This window comes from Besnoitia besnoiti, chromosome XI (assembly GCF_002563875.1).
Source record: "Besnoitia besnoiti strain Bb-Ger1 chromosome XI, whole genome shotgun sequence".
In the NCBI taxonomy this organism is placed as follows: domain Eukaryota; phylum Apicomplexa; class Conoidasida; order Eucoccidiorida; family Sarcocystidae; genus Besnoitia; species Besnoitia besnoiti.
The window spans coordinates 290,112-317,006 of record NC_042366.1 but is presented as its reverse complement, the minus strand read 5'-3'; the positions used below and the strand labels follow the sequence as shown (position 1 = coordinate 317,006).

At 63.3% G+C, this 26,895-nt stretch overlaps 1 protein-coding gene across 1 annotated transcript; it reads right to left on the bottom strand.

Moving 5' to 3' along the window:
* Positions 1-176: 176 nt before the first annotated feature.
* BESB_019350 (uncharacterized protein) lies at positions 177-26,895 on the bottom strand (the record flags this gene model as incomplete). The annotated part of the gene is made up of 22 exons (XM_029360644.1): positions 177-840; positions 1,397-2,001; positions 2,371-3,117; positions 3,518-3,736; positions 4,198-4,475; positions 4,985-5,161; positions 5,670-5,777; positions 6,155-6,374; positions 6,704-6,946; positions 7,479-8,153; positions 8,596-9,716; positions 10,099-13,161; positions 13,628-17,519; positions 17,959-18,116; positions 18,547-18,727; positions 19,208-21,509; positions 21,648-22,669; positions 23,042-23,326; positions 23,876-24,370; positions 24,916-25,556; positions 26,015-26,219; positions 26,557-26,895. 22 exons carry the CDS (start codon positions 26,893-26,895, stop codon positions 177-179), a joined length of 17,640 nt encoding a protein of 5,879 aa, XP_029216003.1.

The window sequence follows — 26,895 nt, the reverse complement described above, 5'->3', positions numbered from 1 at the left end:
GCTCGCTACACCCCCGACAATTCTGGTTCCTCTCGAAACCCCTTTTCTCCGCCCCGCTCGCTACAACCCGGACACAGGCGGGTGCCATCCGCGCCGCAGACTCGAGAGACGTAGCCTTCTCCTCTGGGCCGTCTCGCGTTTATGTCTCCACTTGGCGCCTTCGCCCCGCCTCCGCTTTAGTCCTCGTCCTGGTACTTGGCGTACTGGAGAGTTCGCCAGCTGCCGAGTTCGAAGACGGCGCTGGTGCTGCCTTGCGCCTCAAGCAGCTCTTGGTAGATCTGCCGCGTGAGGGCGGCCGTTTGGCAGGGGACTTGGTAGCACTTCTCGCCCCGTCCTCTCCAAGCGGCAGTCGCGGCGTCGCCTCGCCCCTCGTGCGACGACGCGTGCGAGAGCGGCGCCGGCAGCGGCCGCTGCCCCCCGCCGTGGGCGCCGCCCGCTGTCGCGGACTGGGCGCTGAGATACGTCGACGAGGCGGAAGGCGACGCTGTGTCGCTCTGTGGAGTCCCCCCAGGCACGGAGGTCCGAATGATGATACCGTGGGTGCTCGCCCGAACCTCCTTGATCAGAGGGATGCTGACGTGCCAGACAATGTACGCGCGTGTGCCTTTGCCGCCGTCTTCTGAGTCGTCCGCCGTGGCTCCTCTCCTCGCGCCCGACGAGGGCGGCACGCCGCGGTTGCCGTATAAGTCCACGAAAAAGACGTCCTTGGGGTAAAACAGCAGCGCAAGGTGCCGCGCCGGAAGCGTCTCCTGGCGCAGCACCGTCACGCACCTGAGCAGCCGCCGAATCACCTGGAGCCCCAGGCACTCGCGCAGGCACGCCTCGCGCTCGTCGTAGGGCCTGACACCACGCCGCAGAAAGGACATAGAGAAAATGAAGGAATGATCCGAGCCAGTGTCGACTCTGGGGACAGGACATCCGCGCAGCAGACGCCGACCCACGTGAAACGAAAGCGGCGCTCCCGACATCGAGGTCTGGCAGCTCCACGCAGAAAAAAGAAGCAAACGAGAATCGCACATGAAGGCACTCAACGAAGAACACGCAACTGGTTTCCAGGCAAACTGCTTCACTCGCTTCAAAACGAAAATGGAGAGCCTCTGAAGCTGCCGAGGCACGCATCACAGTTCGTTTTCGTCGGAAAAAAAAAGCAATTGGGTGGGAACGACAAGCTCGCGACGGCAGGAAAGCACGCCAGAGAGAAATCCCGTGAGCGCCACGGAGCTCGCCACCGCGGCTTCGTCTGCGCACGCGGCCCGCGAGAGACAACGGATGTGCGTGCGCCGCCCCTCCGGGCGAGTATGGAAGTCCTGATGCGACACCGGCCGGCTGCCCATCCACTCCCCCCCCGCCCCCTCCGCCTCGCCCTTTCCCCCCATCCCCTGCCGTCGCCGCTCACCTGATTTCTCCGTATTCGCCCCAGAGCATTCTGGGCTTCCGTCTTCGCTCGGTGCGGCACTTGGTGCCTCCCAGGGGTTTGGAGACCTCCGCTTTGATTCCGCGGGTCATGTCGGAGACGGCCTGCCCGACTTTGTCGAGGGGCTTCACGAGCGACCCAGCCAGGCCTTTGCCGATGCCCTTGAAGAATCCGCCGACACCCTCGCGCTGGGCGCCTTCGATGGGTTTCGTGACGATGTTGGTCAGCGACCAGACGCCCTCGCCGATGTTTTTCCCTGCGTTCAGGAAACCGTCGCGCATGCTGCTGGCGGTGCGCACACGCTCGCGCTGCCGCCGGTTGATGTACTCGGAGTCGAACGTGAGCGTGGACAGCAGTGAGCCGAGGCCGGCGCTCACGCTGTCGACTGCGTTCGCCGCCAAGCCGATCGTGTTTTTCCCGAACTCGTAGGGCATGCGCGGCAAGTTCAGCAGCGAAGACTGCCCCAGCGACGAGAAAATCGAACTCAGCAGCAGATGCGTGTACCGATCGTGCAAGCACGCCAAAAACGTGCGCGCGCTTCCGCGAATGGCGCGGAACTCCTCGCGCTGGAACTGCAGCCGCGCACCCTGAGAAGGGAAGGACGACACCGCAGGGAGAGAGGCCAATCTAGACGCTGCCCACAAGCGCAAGCGACTCCCAACGCATTGAAGACGACGGAGAGGAGAGGATAGCCGGGAGGGTAACAGGAAAACGACCCACAACACAGAAAACACAACAGAGACAAAAGCAAGAGACGTCACCCGAAAGGAACACGCGAACCCCAAGAGGTAGTGAAGAACACCTACGCAGACATCTTGCTGTGGACGTTCATTTTCAAGCGTTACGAGGCAGAATGGCCAGCGGCCTCGCATAATATTCCAGCATGCAAATACCCATGAAAGCCGCTGGAGCCGCGCGAGAGGAGGGGCCGAGTGACAGGGAGCTCCGCTTCGTACCATGAGTTCAAGGCGTCCAGACGCCATAAGGATTCGAAGCCCGACTTTGAGAAGATCGGAGAGCATGTGCATTTTGTCGAGGACGAAGGAGCACCAGCAGAAAATGTCGAATTTCTCAATCACGAGGCTCTCGAGCGACAGGACCGTGGGCAGCGGCGGAGGCACGTAACCGTCCTGAAGGGGATGCGAGACCCACGCCTGCAGCTCCTTTCCAGTCACGCCCGCTCGCTTCCGCCGCGTGTGCTGCGCGTCTGGGCCCTGCGAGGCGCCGCCCCCGCGTCCCTTCTTCGCGCCGAGGCCGAGCGAGTCTAAGCAGGCGTGGAAGAAGTCGTTCAGGCCGTTCAGCATGTCTGCGTCGATTTCGACTTCGAGCGTGTCCAGCTCGACGTGCACGCGCCTCAGCGCCAAGTCTCGGCTCAGCGCGTGGTGCCGCACCACAAAGAGCGTCAAGAAACTCTTCGAGGCGTAGCGATCCGTGCCCCAAGCGTCGTCTTGGCTGCTCCCCGCCCCTCCACGGTTCGCCAGGAGCACCGGCTTCTGCGCGTTGGCGAGTTGGTTGTCGATCTGAATGTCCGCGAGCCGAATGAGTAGCTTCTGGCGCTCGCCTTTCTGCTGAAACCCGAGCGCGACTTGCGAGAGCTCGGCGAAACATAACTCCTGCCGCAGGCTTTCGGAGATAAGCGAAATGCCCAACTCAGCCATGTTCACCGCCAGATGCACGCTGGTCAGGTCTTCAACGCCAGAGTGCTGAAAACAAGCAGACAGCCAAACACACGCGCGGCGCGATGAAACACATGCAAAGAAGCCGCCCACCGATGGAAACAAACAGAGGTATGCGCGATCCCAAAACACGCAGGCGCCACAGCTCCCGACGGTCGAGACGAGGGCCTGAAGGCTGTTAATGAGTGAGGCCGTAATCTCAACCAAGAGCTCAATCCACATTCCATGTCATGTCTCTATATGCGTCTATATCTATCTACCTATCCATATCTACCTACATTTATATCTGTATATATCTATCTACATCAGGTACGTGTCAAGGCGTGTCTGCCCTTGCCGGCGCAAGTTGAGGGTCTCCCTTCTTCGCGTCGAGAAGCGGTTTCCATCCTCTTTCGTGCCTCACTTCGCGCTCGTTTTCGGAACTCACCGTGGCGCTGTCGGCAGACGAGGGGTCGCCTGTGCCCGGCTTTGAGCGGACTTCGATGACGACGCAGTCGCCGCGTTTCTCGGTGCGGACGATGATGCGCGGCATGTTGCGCAGGCCCAGACTGACTTCGTACCGCTTGTGCTGCGGTATGCGCAAATCCAGTGCGATCGGCTTCTTCGGCGCCACCGTCCGGCTGTCAATCCACAGCAGGACCTGGCACTGCCCACACGCGCAGCAAGACACAAAGAATTCCTCACCTTTCTCGAATTCAGTCTCGCGCGAGGGACTCCACCGACACCCCCCCACCCGAGACGGACCTCGCGCCATTGCGCGCCCCCCCCCCCCCCCCCCCCCCCCCCCCCCCCCCCCCCCCACAGACGCAAAGCGCAGCCCACAAAAATATAACTCTGTACACATATATTGTGGACCTGTGAATACAGACCTCACTTAACAAATACATATCTATATATACGCTTTCATGCACAGATGATTGATGCAGCAGAAGAGCCGTGGAGCCATAGACGGTCGTTTTCGCGGCCCCCCGCAGTGCAGACGTGCCCTCTGCGTGTCGCAGCCTCAAGGGCTGGTCCGTTCGCCCACTAAGGCGACACCACTTATCTCCATCCCCGCCTCGCGCGCCCAATAAACCTCCGTTCCTTTTGCGGCGCCCCTGTTCCCACCGGTCGTGATGCGTAGGTGAAGGGAAACGGCCAGCCAAAGTGCACGCTTTCGCCGTACTGGGCGAAGAAGTGGAAGTCAAAGTCGGGGACTTTGCGCTCGTCGCCGCGCGCGCTGGAAGGCCCCTGAAGCGCCATCTCGTAGTGGTACGTGTGCACCATGACCTTCTGAAGGGCCTTGCATTTGTTGATCACCACGTAGCCCCCCGGTGCTTCGCTGCTGTGCCGAATCGAGACGCTCTTCACGCCGTTGTCCGGGCACACCTCCACGTCGAAGACGCCTGCAACGCAGCCCACCCACACACAACCGCCACCTCCATGTGAATACATACATACTTGCATGCATATATACAGAATACATGTTTGTACAGACATATACATATACATACATACATACATACATACGTATATACATATATATATATATATATATATATATATATATATATATATATATATATATAGGTATAAGTTGCTGTACGCGTATTTAGAGACACGGGCGCGGGTTCAGGTCAGCGCTGCATGTGGATGATCGCTGAGCGGAGCACCGCAGTAGCGTCCTCTGTTGAGCCTCACAGGCAAAGCATGGAAGCGATCAACCAGGGCGGAAGACGGCGGGACCTAGACATCTGCAAAGATGTAAACGCTGTGGAGCCCAGACTTAGAGACCAGACGACAGCTGCGAACTTAAAAGCACCCGCCAGTCGGTCCCCCCCCCCGCAGATCCTAGCCGAGCCTCTCAGGACGATTTTCGGCTCCTCTGGCTGCGGCTTTCAGTTGCGTTTCTTGCCTGGAGTCGAGTTGCTGATGCCGTTGTAGAGCACGAGCCAGTTCTGTCCCGCGAACTCCTCAGAGGCGACGATGGGGCCAGACCACGCGTAGCCCTCCGTGGTTCCCGGCCGGAACTGAAACGCGAACGGCAGCTCTGGGCTGCTCCAGTAGATCGGGTAGCTGGTATTGGGTTTCACTAAAGACAAAATCGAAGCAAAGAAAACGCTGGTAAAGTGCTCGACACCCCGCCAGATGCACAGGAGACAGACGCGTACACAGTGACACACGATCTCCACGCCCCCATGGCGAACGCCGGCGCAGCAGCCAAAGGCCAGGGGGGGAGGAGGGGGCGGGGGGACCAGATATCCAGGAGTCTATTGCGGGCACGCCTCGTCTTTTACCGGTGTGGTCTCGACCTAAATCCATCTTCCATCTCTGGTGTCTTAGTTGCAATCATTTTTGCACCCCAAATAACTACAGGTGGGCGAAAAACACAGAAAGGCGGCAGAGAGACGGCACGAGGCACCCGCCGAGCAGAAGTGCCACTTGGGCCGCAGAGTGACTTGCGCAGCTGTTCAACGAGAGAACAGGGTGTCTGAGACGCGGCGTGAGTGCCGGCAGAGCTCTGACCCCGACGGCAAGCTCGCGGGCGCGTCCTCCCTAGGCGCCGTTTCGAAAGGTCTTCCGCTTTTTACTTTTCTCACCTTCGATCGCAGGGCCCTGCGTGCCGTAGTGGCGGTAGTAGATGACGCCGTGGAGGAAGTTGGAGATGATGTACTCCGGCAGCAGAGACACCACGCGGCTCAGCACGCCTGCGAGAGCAGCGACAAATAGGTTTCACACGGGAGGGAATCAGCGTGGGCAATTGAGCCGGCGCGAATGCCTTGCAAACATGTCGAGCGAGACAATGGTGTCGCATCAACGCACGGTATTCAAAGTTCGAATGCCAGATAAGAGAAAACGCTAGGTTACTCAGAGATGACTGTTTTGATACATACCTATCAATGCTTGTCAAAGTGCTTGCATCTAGTGGGTGTTTACTGTACTGAAGATCCTGGTGAAGCAATGACACCGTTCGGGCCGCGTGGCTCAATATCCTACTCTATTACGCTTATTCTACATCAGCTACGGTCGAGGCACCTGTCTCCGCAGGCGCGTTGCAGGCACTGTCAAGTCACTTTTTTCCCACCTCCGGTTTCGGCAGGGTCAATTCGCTCCGTGTTCATGCAGAGAGAAAAGCACCGGTCCTTCGTGACGGCAGTGGTGTGGCTGAAGCCTCCGAGGGCCGGGACGTCGATCGAGCACTGGACGATCTGGCCCGCGGGGTCCTTTGAGGCCCGCGTCTGCGTGTAGCCGAACGCGGTCGCACCCGCGCGGTACGACGGAAGAACAAGATTCACCTCCGGGAGCTGCGCGACACAGACAGGCAGGCACACTCAACGTACACGCCTTGGGGCGGGGGGCGGGGAGGGGCGTTGCAGGTTTGAAGTCCGCTCCCAACGGGTACAACCCGAAATACGAAACCCCGCCTCAGCAGGCAAGCTCCACGACGACCACCCACGCGCTTGAGCGTCTCTTTCGGTCTTCTAGGTAGTTCTAGTCGTTTTCTCTCCTCTCTACTTTCTTCCGCGTCCAGAGCGACTCCCGCCAAACGGGTACCGCCTGGCACTGCTGGCGTCGAGTTCATCACAGCCGTCTGTGAGACGTTCAGTCCTCTATACCCTTCGCCATCGCCTACCGTGGAATCTCCGAGGAGAATGATTTGGTTGTCGAAGACAGGGTACTGGCGCCCGTCCTTAACGGGGAGAAAACCGAGGCCCGTGCGGTCGATGAAGCAGCGGGGCGCGGAGATGACGACGGAGAGCTGCTTTTCCTTCACGAATGAGAGCGAGTGCGCCACTTCGGTGCTGTCGCGCAGGACTTCCAGCTCCACGGGAGCAAAGTTCTTCGCCGGAAGCAGAAGTCGACTCACAACTTCGTCCTGAACGCACACGCGAAAATCCGCGAGTCCCTCTCGTCTCCGTCTCTTTGCGCAGTCGGCTTTCACTCAGCCTCACCACAGCCCTCTTGCGACTTTAACGCGCACCACCACCATCATGGACTCTAGCAAACGAGCTCATCTGCGCATTTTTCGCATTTTACAGATCTCTCACTCTCTCTCGCCATTTTCACACTGCCTCAGGTGTGCGGCGTTCATTCAGAGCCCGCTTCCCACGCGTCTTGCTCGCCCTCTCACACTCTGCGCTCTCGCTGCCACAGCTCCACGCGGTCGCCGATCGATGAACATAGACGCCGGTCATCCTCGCTCTGCTGGCTTATTCTTCTAACCCTGAACGCTACAACTCCCTACGCTCTTCGCGGATCCACGCTACCTGGTACACGACCTAGACTCTAAGAGTTATCGGACAGCACATTTGTGTGAATATATACGACAAAAAGTATCTCTCTACGACAAAGACGCCCTGCAGTTTTCTGTCTTTTCGGCTCTCGTCTCGCCCTTGCGCTGTCCTTACCGCCGTGTTCACGAGGTCGTTGATGGTAGAGGACCAGCCAGCGTTTTCGAGCCTGGCGAATTTCAGTTTCATCTTTAGCTGCCGGTTGGGCGGCACTCCATAAGCGTAGAAGGTGCTTTGCTTGAGCAGCGTGGCGCGGAGGAGGGGGTAGGCCTGCAGCTGCTGAATCTTCTCAACTCCCGCGAGCGAGGTCGCGAGGAGGTGCTTCAGCTTCAGGTCGACCGACGACGGCGCGAGCGTGACGTCGAGGTCAACTGGCGTGGCGTTGATCAGCGTGAGCGCCGGAAAAATGCTGATTTCGCGGACGTCCTTCTCCGCCGGCAGGCCGCTCTTGCGGCCCTCGATGTTGACTAAGAAATACATGTTATGCTCTGTGTCGACAAGCACGCCGTCGCTGCCCTTCCGCCCTGTCCCTTGCGCGCCCGCGGCTGCGGCGCGGCCTTCCGCGTTTTCGCGAGACGTGGACGCCGCAGAGGCGCGGAGAAACGCCGCAGTCCCCGCCTTGCTGCCCTGCTTGCCGGATGAGACACCGGCCGCGGACTTTCGCATCCAAGGCGGCACATACGCACTCTGCCGACATCGAAGGCCCTCCATGCGCTGGCGCGTGTCGACTAAGTCAGTCCAGCCCGCCAGGCTGCTCATGTCTGGTGGTGAAGGCAGCTCCTCCGACGAATCCTGAGGACGAGAAGAGCCGACACACGAGATCGGAAACAGGGTTCGACGCGGACGCGCGTTGGGGAAGAGAAGCGACAGCTGCCACAAACATCCGCGAAAAAGGCTATGCGCGCTCAGAGATCTACTCTAGCAGGCCCGCCCACAAGTCGATTCGCGCCGAAACAGACAGCGGCAGACAAGCAACGCGCGCGTAGGGCTCCTTCGCTGCCTCGGGGTTTGCCGAGCCGTATACTCCCCCCCGTGAGACCTGTCTCCCAGTCGACTTCTACGAACGTCAAAATCCAATATCGAATCACGCACGCAGCGGAGGAAAGAGCTGCGCATCCAGCCGAGATGTGCCAGTTCACGTGGCGAGCAAGGCGCGGAGGTCCCCTCACAGCCTCCATGCACCCCGCCGCCGCGCCGCGTCCAGCCTGCAGTGGCGGCGGTGCAGACAGTTTACCTCCGTGCTGTCGTTGCCTTCGTGTCTGCCCTGTTTCGGGTCCTCTTCGCCCTCTTGCGCGAACGCCGCGGGGCGGAAACAGAGGTAGCACCAGCCGGCGCCGAGGATTGCGGGTTGGGGCACAGACATAAATTCCTTGTCTTCGAGAAGGAACGTGTACGAGTAGGTTGCTTTGTAGAACGCTCTACGCTTCTCTTTTTCGTCCTCCAGAGTGATCCCGCCGCCCCGGGGGTCTCCAAGAGACTCCCCGGGCGACGCGATCCGCTCGCGGCGCTCCGCCTCGCCGTGGTCGCGGGCGCCAGCGGCCCCCGCGCCGCCACCGGGCTGCGGCAGCGACGTGAGCGAGGGCGCGGAAGAGCGCAGCGAGCCAGATGACAGCGAGTGCTGAGTCGTGAGACCGCTGGCGTCCTCGTCGAGGAGGAGGACGTTGCCGATTTGCTCGTGGACGTCCCGCGCCACTTGGCTGTCAATCAGCGCCTCCTTCTCCCGCAGCCAGGGGGGCACGACTTTCAGCTCGCCGTGAGACGAGAAGACCTCGTGGAAGGACTGACCGCCGCCAGAGGCCGCGCCGCCCTCGCCAGCCGCCCCGCCGGCGCCGAACACCGCCTCCGCCTTCGCCTTGCCCGCCTCGGCGCAGGGGAGCAGAAGTGGATTCAGGTGACTGTCAAGGAAGCAAAACTGCAGCGGCAAGCCGCTGTAGTTGAACAGCTTCACTGTCGACGTTACCATGAGCAACTTGTACGAAGGATGCGGGCTGAGAACCTCGCAAATCAGCTCGTTCTTCGAAGACGAGAGAGGCAAAAACGGCAAGGGCTCGTCGCCGCTGAGCAGACCGACCGATGGAGAAGGCGAGCGGCTCGCCGGCCCCGGCCCCGCCCCCGCCAACGCGCCCACGGGGCCGCCGCGGGGGCCTGGAGGCGTCGGCGGCAGGGGCGGGAAAGAGGGGACCGCGCCGGCGCGCCCCGGCAAAGAGGAGGCGAACGCGGGGCGTGCCGAAGACGACGAAGAAGGCGTGGGGACAAGACTCGCAGTCCGCGACGACGCGAGAGAAGGCGCGCTGGCGTCTGAAGAAAAGTCTCCGTCGCCCACGCCTGCCGCCGCGTCAAGGAAATCACGGTAGCCTGAAGACAGGGAGAACACACCTGCAGGAGGTGAGAGTCTAGTGAAGACCTCAGAAGGGCCACGCTGAGCCACTCGCCACCGCGAAGCACAAGTAAACGTGACCGACCGCCGCCTCCCCGAAAGGGTGCGGGGGGGCGGGGGGGAGACCAAGAAAGGAGAGAGCAAACCGACAACGCACAACCTTTTCTCAGAAACGATCGGCGAATCCGAGGACGCTCGACAGTTAGCCCAATCAGGACTCAACGCAAAACGCCCCCGTGACGGGAGCGACCACTGTGTGCTGACCCCCAGCCCCCACACTCGACGTGCGTCTAATGCATGATTATTCAGATGAGAAGTCGTGGGACAGAACTCCTCAGCTGTGCACGCACCGCACCATACCTGATGCAGTCGGAGGCATAATGAGGCTTGTCTCTCGCTGCCTGGGGCCCCGCCCATACGGCATCTCCTCAGACCTCAGGACGCCGTCCCGAGTCGACGCGTGCCCGACGGTTGTCCGCTTCCCAAGCGCCCCTGAGAGCCCCGAGAGCCGCCCACTCGGCGGGGTCGCTTCGGGGACCAAAGCGAGACTCCCTGCGCTTGGCCCTGCGGGTCGCGAGGGGCTGACCCGCCGCTGCGTCAGGCCCCCGGGGCCGCCGGTGGCCTCCGAGCCCGCCACAGACGAGTTGGAGCCCAGCCGGCGGAGGCCGCCTAGCGTTTTGGCGGTCGCGGGCGAGGAGGAGTTGCGCGAGGAAGTCCGCAGCAAACCCTGAGAGGCGGCCGTGGTGACGGCGTCGTCCTCCCGAGGAAACAGACATGTCTCCCTCTCGTCTCTGTCTCTCGTCGGCGTGGCGACCCAGGGCCCTGCAAGAGGGCCGAGCGAGGGGGCAGAGTCGCTTCCTCTGCCTTTGCTCTTTTCCGCAATGGAGGAGCCCAGCGCCCTGAGGCTGCCGCCCTCGCCGCCCTCTGCCCCGCCTCGGGAGCCCGCCAGCGAAGTCGAGGACATGGTCTGCTTCAGCTTCTGAAACTGGCGACTGGCGAAGGTGCGGGGGACGAAGGAGGCCGCGGGCTTGAGGGGACTGCTCGCCGCCGGGCCTGTCTCCGTCCAGGAGGTGAAGTCGGGCGCCCCCTTGGCGGCGGCCCCCTTCGCGCCCTTGCCGCGGGCGCTGGCTGGTCCGAGCGCAGGCAGCGAGGAGGCCCACAAGAGCGCAGACGAGGTCAGATCTGTGAAGTCTGAGCAATCCGCGCCAGGCACGCCGGGCTGCGACCCTGCCTGCGGATCCGCGCCGCTGTAGGTGAAGGGCGGAAGGAGCGTGACGCAGCAGTTGCGCATAATGTCCACGGCCACCGCCCGCATGCCTCGCGGGAAGGGCCCGATGTCTGCGGGCGACACGTCCCACCCGAGCTTGCCCTGAGAGGACCGGTATGAGTCTCCGTCGCCCCGTCCGTCGTCAAACCGGATCGTTCCCTCGTCTTCGTCTGCGTCCTCCGCCCCAAAGCCGCCTCGCCGGGCGCGCGCGTCGGCCTGCGAGGCCCGCAGCTGGCTGCGCACCAGGAATGCGTTCGCCGCAGCGGTCACGTCCTGGGTCACGTTGAGGTTTCGAATGATCGCCGCGCGGGGCACGTCGGGAAACATCGCCGCCAGCCGATCCACTGCACCCGCCGGCGGGCACCGCGCCAGGTAGATCCGCTGCCGGCGGCGCGCGCGCCGCGATGCCTCCTCCGTCAGGCCCTGCGTCAAGTCGTCCAGCGGAGTCGCCGTCCCCGTCGGCTGCAGCAGCACCAAAACTCCCACCGTCTGCTGCACCTTGGCTGTCCCGAGGCCCGGCGCCGCGGCGACAGGCGGCCCACCCGCGCGAATCACGCTCGGCGCGACCTGGAGCTGAAGCGCGTCGGGTCCGGAGGGAGGCGCGGACGCGTCGGCGCCAAGTGGCTGGGAGAGACAGGCGCCCGCGCCGCACTCGCGGCCGCTAAGCGCCGCCTCCGACGCCGACGCGTCCGCGCCTGTCGGGCCTCTGGCGGTCTGGGGCACGCCGGGGGCCTGCGAGGACGCTAGCAAAAGCGAAGAAACCCGTCTCCGCTGACGTGAAAACTGCTGCAGAGAGGGCCCCACGACCGAGTACTGCCGTCCAAGGGGTGCGTTCTCCATGAGCCCTCGCGCCTCGAGGAGAGTGAAGGCGTACAAACAGTTGCCGCTCAAGTTGATGTAGCGGAAGGCCGCATTCGACTTGCTCAAATCGTCGCCATCGGCGGATCGCTTCTTCTCTCCCCGCGACGTTTCTTGCCGGCGCAGCGGAGCAGCTCCATCGTCTTCGGCTCGCCTCCCACGCGTCGCGGGCGCGTACCGAACGGTTTTTACTTCTTGAGTCACGCCGCGCGGGTCGTCCGCCGCCTCGCCGGCCCCCGCCGTCGCGCCGGCGACATCTGCGGGATCTCGATTCTTCTCCTCAGGAGGGGACAGGCCGGCGGCTTCTGCGCTAAGGCGACTCAGCGACGGGGCGAGGCCCTCGAGGGCGCTTTCGTCGTCCTCAGCTCGGTCTCGCTCTTCGAGCTCGCCGCCGCCGCGCTCAGTCGCCCTGCTCAAGTCGCCGAGGTGGACGGCGAGGTAAGGGACGAACCAGGTGAGCAGCTTGCATAACTCCGGGGTCACATTGAGCCAGAGCGGCGACGTGGAGGTCACCAGGTACGTCTTGACGGCTTTGAAGGAGCGCCAGGGGTCCTCGACACCCGCCAGCGTGCCCGAGCCGCCACTCGTGGCGGGCTCCGCAGCTGCGCGCGGTCTGTCGCCCCCCGCGGCTGCAATGGCAGTGGAGGCCGAGCTGGCGATGCTGTGCACCGCGGCGGTCGTCGCGGAGACGGACGGCTGAGAGGCTGGGGTCGGGGGCGCCGGGGCGGCGGCGGTGGGGGCGGAGGGCGGCGTCGCTTTGTTTTGCAGCTGCTGCTGTAGCCGCGTGCGTTCCGCCTCCTCGTAGTCGAATCGATAAATCGCTGTGATGCAGAATCGCTCCACGAAAGGCTCCCAGGAGCCGATGCGGTGATTCAGGTAGTCCAGGCCGCAGTTGAAATCCTTCAGGCGGAGGAGGAACTGCTGTGCGTTCTTCTCGATCAGGATGCTCGCCACCGAGAGACGCAGCCTGACCAGAGGCACCACCGAGGCCCGCAAGTCGTCTAGCAGCAGGAGGTGAACCCCCTGAAGCTTGATGTCTACCTTCAGTGCCCGGCTCACTGAAACCTCCCCGCTCCCCGCGGAAGACGCCGCGACCGCCCGCGCGCTCGCCGCGCCCGACGCAGACGCGGCAGACGCGGTGCCCGCGGCTGAAGAAGAAAGCAGAAACGCATCCGGCAGCGGAGGCCGAATCGGCGGAGACGGCTCGTCGGGGTTCACCGAGGGCGTGTCCGCGTAGATCGTCGTCGCGGCAGCGAGAAGCAGCGCCATATCTCGACTCGAGACGCGGAGGAAGAAAACTGAGAAACGAACAAACAGCGGAAACGCAGAAGCAACGCGGTGGCTACAAAGCCGATCCACGCTTGGCGGAAGGGGGGGGACTGCGTTAGGGCCCGGACGAAGACAGGGCGAGCAACGATCGTTGCGACATGGACGAGAATGCCAACGCACGCGAAGCAGAGAGACAGGAGAAAACGCTGCCACGGGGGGCCCTGCGGCGACCACAGCAGCCGAGAGAGATTGCAGACTCCAACTACCACAACTGGGCGCCGACGCACCTTTGCGACGACATGAAACCAAACCGTAACGATCGGCGCGTTAGACAGACGACTGCCGCGAGCCAGCGGAAGGCGCGCCACACCACCAGCGCGCACACGGACAGCGAGTATATACGAGAAATGAGAAGCCACGTTAAATCGGGGGTCTGATCGTAGAAGGGTTTCACTCTCACAACCTCAAATTCCTTCGTTCCGCGGGCTGTCTCACCTGGAATATCGAAAGAAAACACAAGGTCGCTGAGCAGGACCTTGCCCTCGTCTTCCTCTTCTTTTCCACCTCCGGCGACGCGTTCGCCTTCCTCGCCTTCGGTGCCGCGTCCGCGCAGTCCCTCAAGTTTCGCGCCTTCGTCCCTGCTGGCTGCCGCCGCGTCTTCGGCCTTCTTCGGTTCTGCGGCGCCGGCCCCTGTCTCCCCCGCACCACGGAGCTCCTCAGAGTCTGCGCTTCCGCGCCGGCCGCCGACAGCCTCCTTGAGCTGCTCAGGCACGAGCGCAAAGGACAGTGAGGCGCCCTTCCCCCCGGTTCGCTGCTTCAGGGCGCGCTGGAGCTGCCGCGTCGCCAGTACCGAGCTCCTGTAGATGTCGCCAGTGGCGCGCGACGAGCTCGAGGCAGAGCCGGCGGCGGCGCCCGCGGCATCGGGCCCAGACAGCCGCGAAGCCGCGCCTGGAGCGTGCTTTTCCTCCAAAACGATCGCCTGCGCCTTCCGCTGGCGAAACTCCTCCTTGGCGTCCACGGAGCGATACGTCCCCTGGCCCTGGACGCGGAACGCTTCACACAGCAGCACCGCAGACTGGTCGTCGAGGATCGGCACCAGGTGTGCGTCTCTGGAGAGCGAAGAAGTGAGAGAGGAACGCGAAGACTGGCGCCCGGCTGCCTCCCCCTCGGCGTCCCTCGGCTCGCTCGCGTGGCTGCCGGCAAGCGAAGAAGACGACGAACGTCGGGACAGCGTCGCAGGGGGCAGCGAGGTGCTGCCGCGGCGGCTCTGCCTCTGCGGGGTGTTGGCGCAGAACGAGGCCGCCGGCGAGGAGGGCGGTGGCCTGACGTCGAGCCGCGCAATTCGGCAGTCCAAGATGTCAATGTTTTTCATCTGCAGGCTGTCTGCCGCGCTGACCATGTTCACGTAGAAGTCGTTCGTCCACTGGAGCACCGGCGCCGTCGGCTTCTTCAAGTCCGTGTAGAGAATGAACCGCCCACTCGAAACCGTGACCGTAATCCGGAAAGGCTTGTCGCGCGTCGGCCCCATCTCGGGGACGACAGCGCTCGCCGGCAGCAGCCGCTGGTCTTGGAAGGCCGCCGCGGTCGCGTCGCTGCGCTCGGCCGGCGGGGGGTCTTCGTCTCCGCCGTCGGTCGCGAAGGATGCGAAGCGGACGTGCGGATTGATCTCCACCGCCGACGCGCAGCGCCCCTCCGCGTCAACGTCTGCGCTGGGGTATGACGAGAAGCTGGTTTCAGAGCCGACGACCGGGACTCCCTTTCCGGCGAAGGCGACACCGGAGAAGGCCGCCGCTCGCTCGTCGTCGCCACCGTCGCCCCGCTTGCGCCCTTGGTCCCCCGCGTTCGCCTCCGAGACAACCTGAGGGGGAGACGGGCCCGACAGCGGCGAGGCGAGCCGGCGCCCGCCGAGAGACAGTCTCGCCCGGGCGCCGCCGTCGACAGGCGCGGCCCACGACGCGCCGCCAGGTCCCCCGTCGGGCCCCGCGTCGACTGGCGCGCTCCGGCGGAGCACCGGGGGCGCGGGTTTCGGGTAGCACCGCATCGTGCTGAACGCCCACGAAGACGTGAAGTAGGAGATGAAGTCCATCAGCTCCACCGTCAGCAGGTAGATGGTCGCGTTGTGAATCGAGATGTGCATGCCGCCTTCCTGCAGGGACGAGGCGAACTCGATCTTGATGGCAGGCCGCAGAGGCTGGACTGCGCCGTCCGCGTCGGCTCCGGCGCCGCCCTCGCCTGCTTGCGGCGCCGCAGGGACTATCCCCAGCTCCTCGAGGCTGCTCCACCGCCCGCGTGCCCCCAGGCCCCCTGCGGACTCCACGCTCCCGCCGCGAGGTAGGAAGCTGTCTGCCGACAGAGCCGTCTGCGGCGAAAAGGCGGGCAAGGGCTTTGGCGCCGAAAAGAGCGCGGACTGCTGCCCCAGGCTCGAAAACTTCCGCGAGAGAATCCCTCGCTTGTCCGCCAGACCCGAAGTCGCAGCTTCTCCCTTCATCGCCTCTCCACGCTCTTCGCCTCCAGCGCGTCTTGCTGCCGCCGCGCCGCCGCGCCGACCACTCCAATCATCCTCGTCGCTCGCCGCAGCGCCGGCTCGGCCTGCGTCGTCGCCTTCGCGGCAGAAGGAGAAACCGCGCGCAGCGACGGGCCCGGCGGGGCCTGCTGCACCCGCGGGCAGCAGGTAGCACTCCGCGAGGCGTTTGTAGAAGTTGGCGCTGTTCGTGCGGATGTCGTCGATGGCGAAGGACTGGGCGCAGAGGACGAAGTGGTAAGTGAAGTAGAGCGAAAAGAGAGACACTTCGGCGCCGGCGACGACGTTCTGCAGCGAGAAGAGCGCGAGAGGCGCCTCCTCGCCGAAGGATGCCTCAAGGAGAAGTTGCGGAACGGTCATGCGCAGCCGCACGCGCACGGTGGAGTCTTCCAGGGCCTGTCGCACCTGCTCAGCGCGCTCGGCATCCCCCTCGCCTCCCCCCGAGGAGTCTCCACCGAGGGACGGATATGTCCCCGCGCCCTCGACGTCGACGCCCGCGGCCGCAGACGGGGGGGTGGCGTGCCCATAGGCTTCGCTCCTGGCTGAACCCAAGGCGGGCAGTGTGACGACGACGGGCGCGGGCCGGTACCCCTTGCCTGCGAGGTTTTCGTTGATGACGTCCAGCACGAAAGTGAGTTGCTGGCGCGAGAGCCGAAGGCACCACGGCGTGGTGTCGAGATCCACGTCGACGAACCCGCGAGAGGAGCGGAAGGCCACCGCAGCGTCCACGTTCTCGAGGAGACAGCCCTGGACGTTGCGCGACACGTAGCCCCCCCCGCCCCGGCCTGTGCCGCCGCCCGCCGATGCGTTGTCCGCCGCGCCGATCGTGAGGCCAAACATCTCAACGCTGAGTGTGAAGACGCGAGTCGGCGGCAGGGCTGACGGCGTGAACGACTTCGCCCGCAACAGGTAGGTGTACTCGTCTGCAGAGAACGACGACGAAGCGAACGACGCAGCCGACCCCAGAACTGGGTAGGCCGCAGACGGCGGTCTGCTCGCGCCGAAGGAGGCGGACGACTCGAACGCGCCCGCCACGTCTTTCCGCTGCCCGGTCCCCGCCGTCGTTGAGGACATTCCAGACACAGAGCCACTCGCGCCGTCTCCGCGTTTCACCTTCCACGCGTCGTCCCTGAGCGAGGCAGGAATGGTCCGCTTCGCCGCCTCACCCGGGGCCTCCGCAGTAGCTCGGACCCCGCCTCCGCGATCTCCCTCCGTCGGGTGCGCTGGTCGCGGCGGGCTCTTCGCGGACTCCGGCGGCGGGGCGGCCGTGCCCGCGCCCCCTGGACCCGCGAAGAGCCCGCCGCGACCCAGCCGCGCAGGCAAAGAGGGCTCGCAGACCTCGGGGTCGCGGTCGTCCCACACATACGCGTTTCGCACGCGCAGGTGCCCCAAGTCCAACGTGACGTAGCTGCCCAGCCCCTTCAAGTCGACGGCGCAGTGCGAGGCGGCGTAGGCCAGCGCAGAGGAGGATGACGACGAGGAGGGCGAGGCCGCAGAAGCCACCGAGGCGGCGGCGGCACCGGGGTCGCGGAGCGTCGAGTGCGACGACGACGCGCGCGAGAGCGTCGGTGGTGTGAGCGCGGAGACTGTGCGCGCAGTGCCCGGGGACGACGTGCGGCGCGGACTTCTGGTCGCGGCGGAGACGTCTCGCCGCTTTGGGACGGGAGGGACGAAGCCCGGAATGATTTCCTTGTCCTCACACAAAATGAACACGGGACACGCGATCTCCACAGCGAACAAAAAGTAGAGACGCGTCGCCGCCTGCTTCACCGCGTGGTACGACTTGGTGATGAACACGTTGAAAATGCCGTCGTTCAAATATTCCAGCAGCTTCGCGACGTCCTTCTGGAAATAAACGTAGCAAACCTGAAACGACGCACAAGCAGCGCAGGCAAAAATGAGAAAAAAAGTGCTCCCCCCGGCGCCTGCCCCCCCGCGCAGTGTGCAGAGAGAGCAAACACAGGCGACGTCAAATATCCATGCATACATGCAGATAGAAATACGTAGGTCGATGGCCGTAGCCACAAGAGCCGTGACGTGCAGTCCAAATTCACAAAGGTCAAAACAAACAGACATTCGTATTCATACCCAGGCGTGCTTGTCGCAGGAAGCGTATATATCTATATATATGTGGAATGTATAGCCGGCACGGTAGATATATACATATAGATGCATATTGATGGATTGATACACATAGAGGGACACAGACAAATATGGATAGACAGATCTAAGTAGAGAGACAGATAGACAGACAAATATGGACTCACATATATAAATAGATATAGGAAGATGGACGTGACCTCACCTGGTGCAATACGCCCTGCAGGCAGACTGAGTACGGGAACGGCTTGTTGGTGACGGGGTCGACTCCTGCGTAGTGGCGGATGCGCGCGCTGAAGAGAGAGGTCGAGGGGTACGCGCCCGTGCTGCCTTTTTTCTCTCCAGCGACCCTGGGGAGACTCTCTAAAAAAGCGAGTTCACACAGAGCAGAAACAGTTGCATGAGAGGCGGCTCGAGTTCCGCATCGCCGCAGCATCGTTTAGGTCTCTCGCCGTTCGCGTCGCCCCTCTTGCGCTGTCGCTGTCGCTGCCTGGCAGGTTCGTCTCGCATTCCGCTTTGAGCTGAAGAGCGCCTTTCAGCACGCGTCACTTCACGAAAGAAGGGATTTCCCGCGTCCCTCCCATGACTCACGAGGACATCATGCCCATCGCACCTCTTCTCTTTTCACCCGCCCTCTGCCTCTTCTTTCTGCTTCTGTCTCTTCAAGGATCTCTGCGAATTTTGCAGGCCCAGTCCGCGACGATAGCTACTTGATGCGATAATAACGCTTCAGGAACTTGACAAGCATTGACAGATTTGTTTCGCGTCTGCGGGAGCAGCACTGGAGTCTCACCGCAAGAGGCTCCGGCAGGGCCCGCTGCTGAGTTGGGTTGCTCGCCTCCTCTAGGCGCGAGGATGCATCGCTCCTCCATGATGATGGCGCCACCGCCGACTTCCAGGTTGATGGTGCCGTCACCGTTCTCGAAGACGTTGTACTGCATCTCGAAGTCGCGAACCCCCATACGCGAGAAAATCTGCACGCAGCCCGGGCACACACTCTCTCGCATGCAAACCCCAAAGCCCCAACATTAACCTATATACGTGTATTGCAATGGAGAGACATAGCTAGAGAAACGCATATATACATATATATAGGTAGGCCGACAGGTGCTTCGAATAGTTGGGCCGCGGGATGAGATCATCGATGGACGTCTTGACAGCCGGTTGTCTGGAGCTGCATGGACTCAGTGACACGTAGAGTGACTCTTGCGCATGCGCTGTAAGCCCATGCGCAAGAGTCACTCTACGCGCGCAACCTGGTATTGGCACGCGGGAGATCTCGAAGAAAGCGGATTCTGTCCTTTTCGCCTTTGTCTGTCCGTTCTCGCAACGTTTCTGCCCTCAGCTGCGCGGGTCCGCGGCAAGCTCGAGTCGCCCCCTAGACGAGCCAAGCTCGTGGCAGTTATATGCACGCCGCAGAGTCTTTCGAAAGGAACTGGCCTGCACGCCCTTACGTGTTTTTCCTTCCAGAAGGCGATCGCCGCTCCCTTCACCTTGAGTTCGAAGACGACAACTGGTCTGACTGGCGCCTCGATTTCCCCCGCTGAGGCCGCACCCGCCGCCGACTTCTTCTCGCGCTCCTGCGCCAATTTCTCCGTGGCCAGCGGCGGCATGTCGCCGTCGTAGGACAGCCCCGAGGTCATCCAGGCTTCCGCGCATGCGTCGCGCACGTCTGCCTCTCCTGCTTCGGGGGCCTCCGGCGGGCTGAGTGGACTCAGGGAGTGCTGTGCGGCCTTCGCTGGCGCCTCCGGGCCTTCCCGCCGCGCGCCTGCCGCCTCTTCCCCAAGCGGGGCCCCAGGCCCCTTCCGCGGGCCCCCGGGCGCGGTGCCGGTGTGCGCAGTCGCCGCGGGCGTGTTGAGGTGCTGTTGGACGTCGATGTACGAGAGGGACTTCTGGACACTGTGGAGGGTTTCCTGCATGGCGACGACGGCTTCTTTCGAGAGAAACGTGTAGTCGCCCTTCTCGGCGGTCTTCTTCAGCTCCTCAAGGTGCAGCTGGAGTTTGTTCTGCATCATACGCTTGTACTCGCGCAGCGTCCACAGAATTTGCTTGATGCTGTGCTGCTGCCAGTGAACCTCGACTGTCGCAGTGCTCACCGCGACCCACACCTCGGGCTGGCGCCTCGCAGCGGGCGGCGGCGGACTCAGCGCCGCGCCCTCCGCGGTCTCTGCCGCGGCCGCCCCAGATCCCACGGCCGCCGCCGCATCGTTGGGGCCCGCCGGCGAGGACGCAACCGCCGAGGGGCTCTTGGGGAAGACGGCAGTCATGTCCACGCGAACCGACTTCTCGCGCTCTTCAATCGCGTCCTGAAACTCGTCGTCGTCCTCTTCGGCCTTCGGCGCCTCCTCCATTCTCGACGGCGCGGGCGCCGCAAACGAGGGCGCGGGCGCCGCAAACGAGGGCGCGGGCGCCGCAAACGAGGGCGCGGGCGCCGCAAACGAGGGCGCGGGCGCCGCAAATGAGGGCGCAGACGCTGCGAAGGGCAACGGGCTGCGATGCCTCCCCGAGACAGGCGACGGGAGCGGCGAAGATACCAGGCCGCCCCCAGAGGGCACCGAGGTGCCTGGCGCCATCTGCACAGAGGTCGCCATCGTCTCGTAGAGCTGCGCGTCCGAGAGCTTCATGTCGGTTTCGTGGAGCGTGAGAAAGAGCGGCGATGCCGTGGACGGGTCTGAGACGAAGACGCGTTGCAGCTCCGCCCACCCCGAGTACTTGCCCTCGAAGACGTCCGCCTCCATCTGCACAGTCATAGTGCAGAACTCGGCGCGCAGGACGGGCATGCCCGCGCGCCTCGGGTCGCCCGCATTCCCCCCGGCGCCGAACGCGGTCGCAGTCGCGCCCTCCGCCGCGGAGAGGGACGAGCCGCTCGCTGTGTGGATGACGAAGCCGCAGTGATCGATGCAGCACGTGCAGCTGATGTTGAGGCGTGTCTTCGCGGCGACGGGCTTCTCCTCCGCCTCGTCATCGCGGCTCGGGCCCCCCGCACCCTCCGCCTCCGCTCCGAGGCCCGACGCGGTCGTCGCCGCCTCGATCTCTTTCGCCGCAGAGACGGTCGCGTCGGAGAGCTGGATGTCCCGCTCGCATGCCCCTGCGGGCGTCGCGCCGCCCCCGCCGCGGCTGTCTCGATCCGCCGCCAACGCGCGCAGCCCGGCCGCGCGCCCGCTGCGCCCGTCCCCTCGATGGGCGTCGTCTTGCGCGTCCCGTTTGCCGGCTTTGCCCAGTGCCTCGTCCGCGCGCCTCTTCTTTTTCTTCTTGATCTCGATCAGACTCTTGGTTACGGACGCGGGCACGGCGAGGAGGACAGCGAGCGCCTCCGGCGTGATCTCCAAGAAGATCTCTTCAAGGAGGAAACTGACTGTCAAGTCCTCGCGGCGCTTCAAGTCGAGATGCACGCGGATGGGGATCGGCCGCAGGAGCGAAATTTCCTCCTGATTCGGTGGCTGGCAGATGATTCGCGTCTCGTTCAGCTCGACAATCCCTCGCAAGTCTTCATACGGGCACGTTCCATCTGTCCGCAGCACCAGAGTTCCGAACTGGAGCGCGACCTGGCCGCGGCCGTCTGTGGAAAAGTGCAGAATTGGAGCCGCGATGCACACGTCGATCTGCAAGAGGGCCGGGAAGCGCTGCACAGCTGCGGTGTAGACCGTCCCGCCGCGCGCCTTGAGGTTCTCAACGAACTCGGTCTTCTTCATCTCCTCGACTTGCTCCAGCCGGCGTGCGTCCTCAGCCCCGCCCGGCGGTGGCGTACCATCGTCGCTCTCCGGCTCCTCGTCGTCCCCTCCCCCTTCGCCCTCGTCGTCAGACACATATGTGTCTGACGACGAGGAACTCGACGCCGCGCTAGCTCCGCCGCGCGCGGCTCTCCGACCGCCCCCCCGCTCGCTCGGGGTCAACTGCGCCTCGCTCGTCCCCTCCGCGCCTTCTCGGCTGGCGCCGCCGCCTGCCTCCGCCGGCGTGTCAGTTTCGAGGAGGCCGCGGGACAAGGCCCTCGACGGCGGGAAGGCAGCCACGCCTGACGCCGACTCGGCGTCCGTTGCCTGGCTCGCCTCCGGCGCGAGGTGGCCGCCGTCTCGGCGCTGCCGCTCTCTGTGGCGTCGCACGTCCTCGGGTTCTTCGAACACGAAAAAGGAAAGCAAGTTCTTCAGCAGGTCGGGCCGCACCGCCGCGACCAACGGCGCCAAGCGCATCACCACGCCAAGGATGTTGCCCGCGTCGGTCACGTCGTGCGACAGCTCCAGCCGCGCGGCCGCCTGCTGCGGAGACCCCAGCGGCAGCGCCGCCGTCGCCGGCGCCAGCGGCGCCAGCAGAGCCAGGGGGGAAGGCTCAAGCGCTTCGGCTCCAGTTGCCGCGGAGGGCGCGTCGGCGAAGGCCGAGGCCGCCGTCGCGGCGGGCGCGCGCGAGCTGTCCGCGCCGCTGCCCTCCATTGCGGAAGGCGAGAAGGCCGCTTTTCCCCCGTCGCCAGTGCCGAGCTGTGCGGCGTCTTTGCGGAAGTGCATGATCACCTGGTCGCGGTGTCGCACACAGAAGTTGGATAGCGAGAAGGAGAAGCTCCACTGCGAGTTTTCCGCGCCGGAGGCGTCCTGCTTGTTTTGTAGATTCAGCGCCGCGCTCCAATTGAACAGCTCGATCGCCAGGAAAGCATCCTGCGAAGAAAAAGAGACCGGCAGCGACGCCGAAGCCGACAAGGATCCCGCGCCGCCGAGTCTGTGCATCCCCACGGCCGCGGCCGCGCGCTGCTGGAGGGCGAGCGGAGAAGAAAAAAAGGACGAGGTCTCGCCCACAGCCGGAGGCGAAGCAGGCCGGTCGCCGGGCGCGGAGTGGACGTCGTCGTCGCGGAGAGATATGCCAAAGTGCACGAGGTCAAAGCTCAGCCTGTAGACCGTGGGGACGGAAATGTTTTCGATTATCGTATCGCTCTGCGCACAGACACATACAGCACTCGCGCCAGTCACACGCCAAGCGAAACTAACAACCGACCCCACCGAGAAAACTCCTCTTCTGCTTTCAGCGTCAGCACACACGCGCGTTCGAGTAAAGCTCCCGACGCCAACCCTCGCCGACAGCGCGGCGTGCGAGGCCTCGAGCGACAGCCGCTCCTTCCTTCCGTTGCCCCTGCTGTCTCCCTAACTGCGTGCGTGGCGCGGCCGCTAAATGCGCCGCCTGTGCGTCTCGCCCGCAAGTCTGACGGAGCGGATCGCGCGCCCGTGGAGCCTGCGCTGCCCGCGGGCGCTTTTGTATTTTGTATCCCGTGGAGCATGCGCTGCCGCCACGTTGTGCGTTTTTTTTACCTGAACGGAGTTCACGATGTAGTCGACTTCCTCCTTCGTGAGCAGCGGCTGGTCGTCCTCCTCGCCGGGCGCCGGCGCGGCCGCGGCGGAGACCGAAGAGAGCGACGCCGTGGAGGGCAGCGACGCCGGAGCCTCCGACTTCTTGCGGCCCTGAGTCGCCCACTGCCACCACGTGAGGCGCTCGGGAGGCGGCGCGAGCTCCTGCTGCCGCAGAAGCTGTCTCTGCTGCGTCTGCTCGGCGATGCGTGTGAGCGCCTCTTTGCAGATAGCCTGCCATTTGGCGAGCTGCACACACGCCGACATCTCCGCACGGCACAGCGACGTCGCGCAGAGGACCGCACAGCCAGCTCCTGCGCTGAAACGTCTTGAAGAAGGAGCGGAAAAGACAGGCAACGGCCCCCGCTCGGGCGCTGGCCGTCGCGGAGGGCGGCTGTGAAGCATGCGCAGATCGCATGCTGACTTCAATCGCAGTGAACTACAGGACTACATAAAACTGAGAAGTCGAGAAGCGAAGCCACACAACGACTGAGTTTGTCACTGTGTCCAGCTGGACTGAGAGTCCAGGTTTAATAGTTTAGACGCTAGCTTCATGGCAAAAGCTGAGTGCTCGGGGCTCCAGCTGACCACGGCTAGGTGAGCGGCGGGCCGCGGCGCCGCTGCCGCAGCCGAGAGGACACGGCTAAAGCTCAAGGCGCCCGAACCCGCAACCCTAGCGACGGAGCGGCGAGCCTCCCGCAAGCGCAGCGAGGCGTCACTCAGGGCAAGGCAAGTTGTTTTGAGCCAGAAAGAAGCTGCCGTCGGCCCAAGGCGACCGCGCAGGCGTGCGGAACTCACGTGTCGCACGCCGACGACGTCATACAGAATTTGCAGTCTCTCGCGTTCTTCGGCGTTGAGCGGCAGGACACCGCGAATGTTGGCAGAGGCTTGGATCTCTCGCGTGTAGAGGCCGATGAATTCTTTCTCTGTGATGCCCTTCAGACCTTCGGCGTCGAGGCGAACGGCGTGGACGCTGCGCAGGAGAAGGCTTTCGCATCTGCGGCGTCTCTGCGCGGCCTCGTGAGAGATATCCAGCAGTGCCTTGAGCTGCGTGCGCCCGATCTCAATCCCCTGCGACTCCTTTTTGACCTCCAGACGCGCCGACAACTCCCCCAGCGCAGTGGAGTGCGATATCAACAGGCGCATGTGCAGCGGCTTCAGCACGTAGCGACACTCGGCGACCGGCGCCGCGAAGAAGGCCTCTGCGTCTTCGGGGGAGAATGCCGGCAACGCCTGCAGCAGCGGCAAACGCATGCGAGAGAAGAACATCAGGAGCCAAAAACCAACGAGTGGCTTCACAGACAATCACACGCAAGCGCGTGGGGGAGAGGGGGAGAGGGGGAGAGGGGGGACGGGGTAAACAAACATGTCGCGGCTTTTCGCTGCTCAGCTTCGATGAGGAAAGAGGAATAGAGAGCCAGCAAGTCTGTTGCAGAAGAGACACGTGACAGCGACGCAGAGAACGTGCAGAGAACTGAGCCACGGCACACAAATAGACACCAACGAGCTCAAGAGCGCAGACCAGCAAACGAAGTAAAACTCCAAAAAGAGGAACGAACATGCAAGGAGCCAAACCAAGCCGACAGCAGCCACACAGAGACAGGGAGAGAGTAGCCTAGCCACAAAAGCAAACACGAGGCGCGATAGCAGGCCGAACGGACCTCAGCCACAGCTCGTGACCACAGCTAGAGAAAAAGAAGGAGGAGAAGAAACAACGGTGCGTGGGCATCCAGAGGAAGCAGCCGAGCCGCCGGCCGGGTCAAAGCCCGGCTACAGAGAAGGCGGGAATCCGCGGGGCTGCTGGATCCAGGGCAAGACTCGTTTCTCGACAGGCTTACCCCTTCTGCAGGCGGCATCCCTGCTTTTTTCGCGCCTGATTCGCGCAGGCGCTCGTCGCCCGCCTCCGCGCCCTCCCCCGCGGGCGGCGCCTGTTCGTGTTCATTGTCCTCTGTGAACAACTTGCCTCCGCTGCCGCCCAGGTCAAGCTCTGTGTCAACCATGGCTTCGTGCGCAGGCGACGCAGCCTGGGCTGCTGAAGGTGCCGACGACAGGCTCTGAGGCGGCCGCGGCGGCCGGCTCGCCGCCGCGGCGCCCGCGCCGTCGCCCTCGCCCTCGCCCGCTGCGACTGCCTGCCTCTCCACGGGCGCCGGCAGGGTTTCCTCCGAACTCCTCGCCTTTGCCGCCCAACTGGCAACCTCCGGCGACCTTTCGCTGGTGGCGGGGCGTGGCAGGAGCGGCGCAACGATGCGCAGCGGGGGGCACACCACAGCCGCTCCCACGACAGCGGAGGCCGACGCGGCGGGGGAAGATGCGTCTGCGTCGGCGCCCTCGTGGGACGCTGCGGCGAGTGAGCAATACACGGCGAGGCCGTTCAGCTCGCAGGCCTTGTAGAGGACAGCGGGCTCTCCGGGGCCCTTCGCCGCGCTGTCAGACGCGCTGCGCCGCCACAAGGCGTCTGTGTTGTGCACCGAGCAGTCCGCTGAAAATGCAGAGAAAACCAAACAACGACCCTTTCCAGCGGCAACGTGCTACTCAGCTAATGGAGAAGTCATACATCTGCAGGCGCAGAGAAGGAACCCAGGCATATACATAGATAGATACATACATGCATAGATAGATACTTACATACATGCTCGCATACTTACAGTAAAATATAGATATGTATGTAGAGGAAACTCCGTCTTCTACTTGCATACATATCTAACTACATATAAACATGCATACACCAATTAATATATACATATATATATATTCACGTGAGAGACAAACGCTGATTCGGCGACTAAGAAGGGATTCCAGGACCCAGTATGCGAGACACTAACCGATGAAGAAACCGAGCGCGCGAGTTCGCAGAGGCCGCCCGACGTGCGGATATCAGAGTGCCGCAGTGTGAATCTGACAAACCCGTGAAGTGAGCCGGTGGCATCTGTTCCCTACCCAAGAGAACTCCAATCTTGAAGCCCCGCGAGGGGTCGGAGAACGCGACGTGGATGTCGCTCACATCGATCTGAACGCTGTTGATGATCTTGTTTGCGAACTTGAAGAAAACGCCGCGGTCTGCAGAGGAGGCTGCCGCAGCGGAGTCACCCGCCTTAAGCAACTGCGAGCGAGTCTGAAGCATCTGCTGCTCACAGACGTCGATCTGAAAACAAATGGTGCACATTTGCATACTGAGCTCGAACAGGCGGCGCATCGTGTAAATGCGGTTTCTGCTAAAAAAAAAAAGGAATCGTGCACCCCTGGCCTCGCGCTGCAGCAGTTTTGTTTGCACGCCGAAATTTCTACCCTGATCCCGGTTCTGCGCTTCTCGTCTGATCCCAGTTGCGGGGGTCCCGACGTCATGCGAAAGTCCGTTATGTGCTTCCTGAGCCCCTGCGTCACTCCGCTGCATCTCCTTGCTCCAGTCCCCCCGTCCCCCCCCGTCGCCTGTCCAGGAGCTGAAGGTGCTGCGCGGTCCCCGGTTGTCTGTCGTGCCTCACTTGTTGCCTCTTTGTTTCTCTGAGTTGCTGAATCAGCTCTGCATCGGTTTGCTCGGGAATCGGCTTGGGCTCTAGGAGCAAATGCACGCCCTCGATCTCGAGGCAGACCGGGGCGGCGCCCAGCTTGGACCAGGGGATGGAGAGCCGGATGCGCTTCAGTCTCCCCCAGACGACTCGAAAGGGGAGGCCAAAGAGGTCGGAGATCTCCGGCTTGACCTGCAAATCCTCCAGCTCCACATCGCCGCTCCAGACGGCCACACTCAGCTTGTCGCGGCTGATGCCCGTGACGTACGGCGCCAAGTAGCGGCTAAGCAGCCGCTCCACCAGCGCCTCCAACAT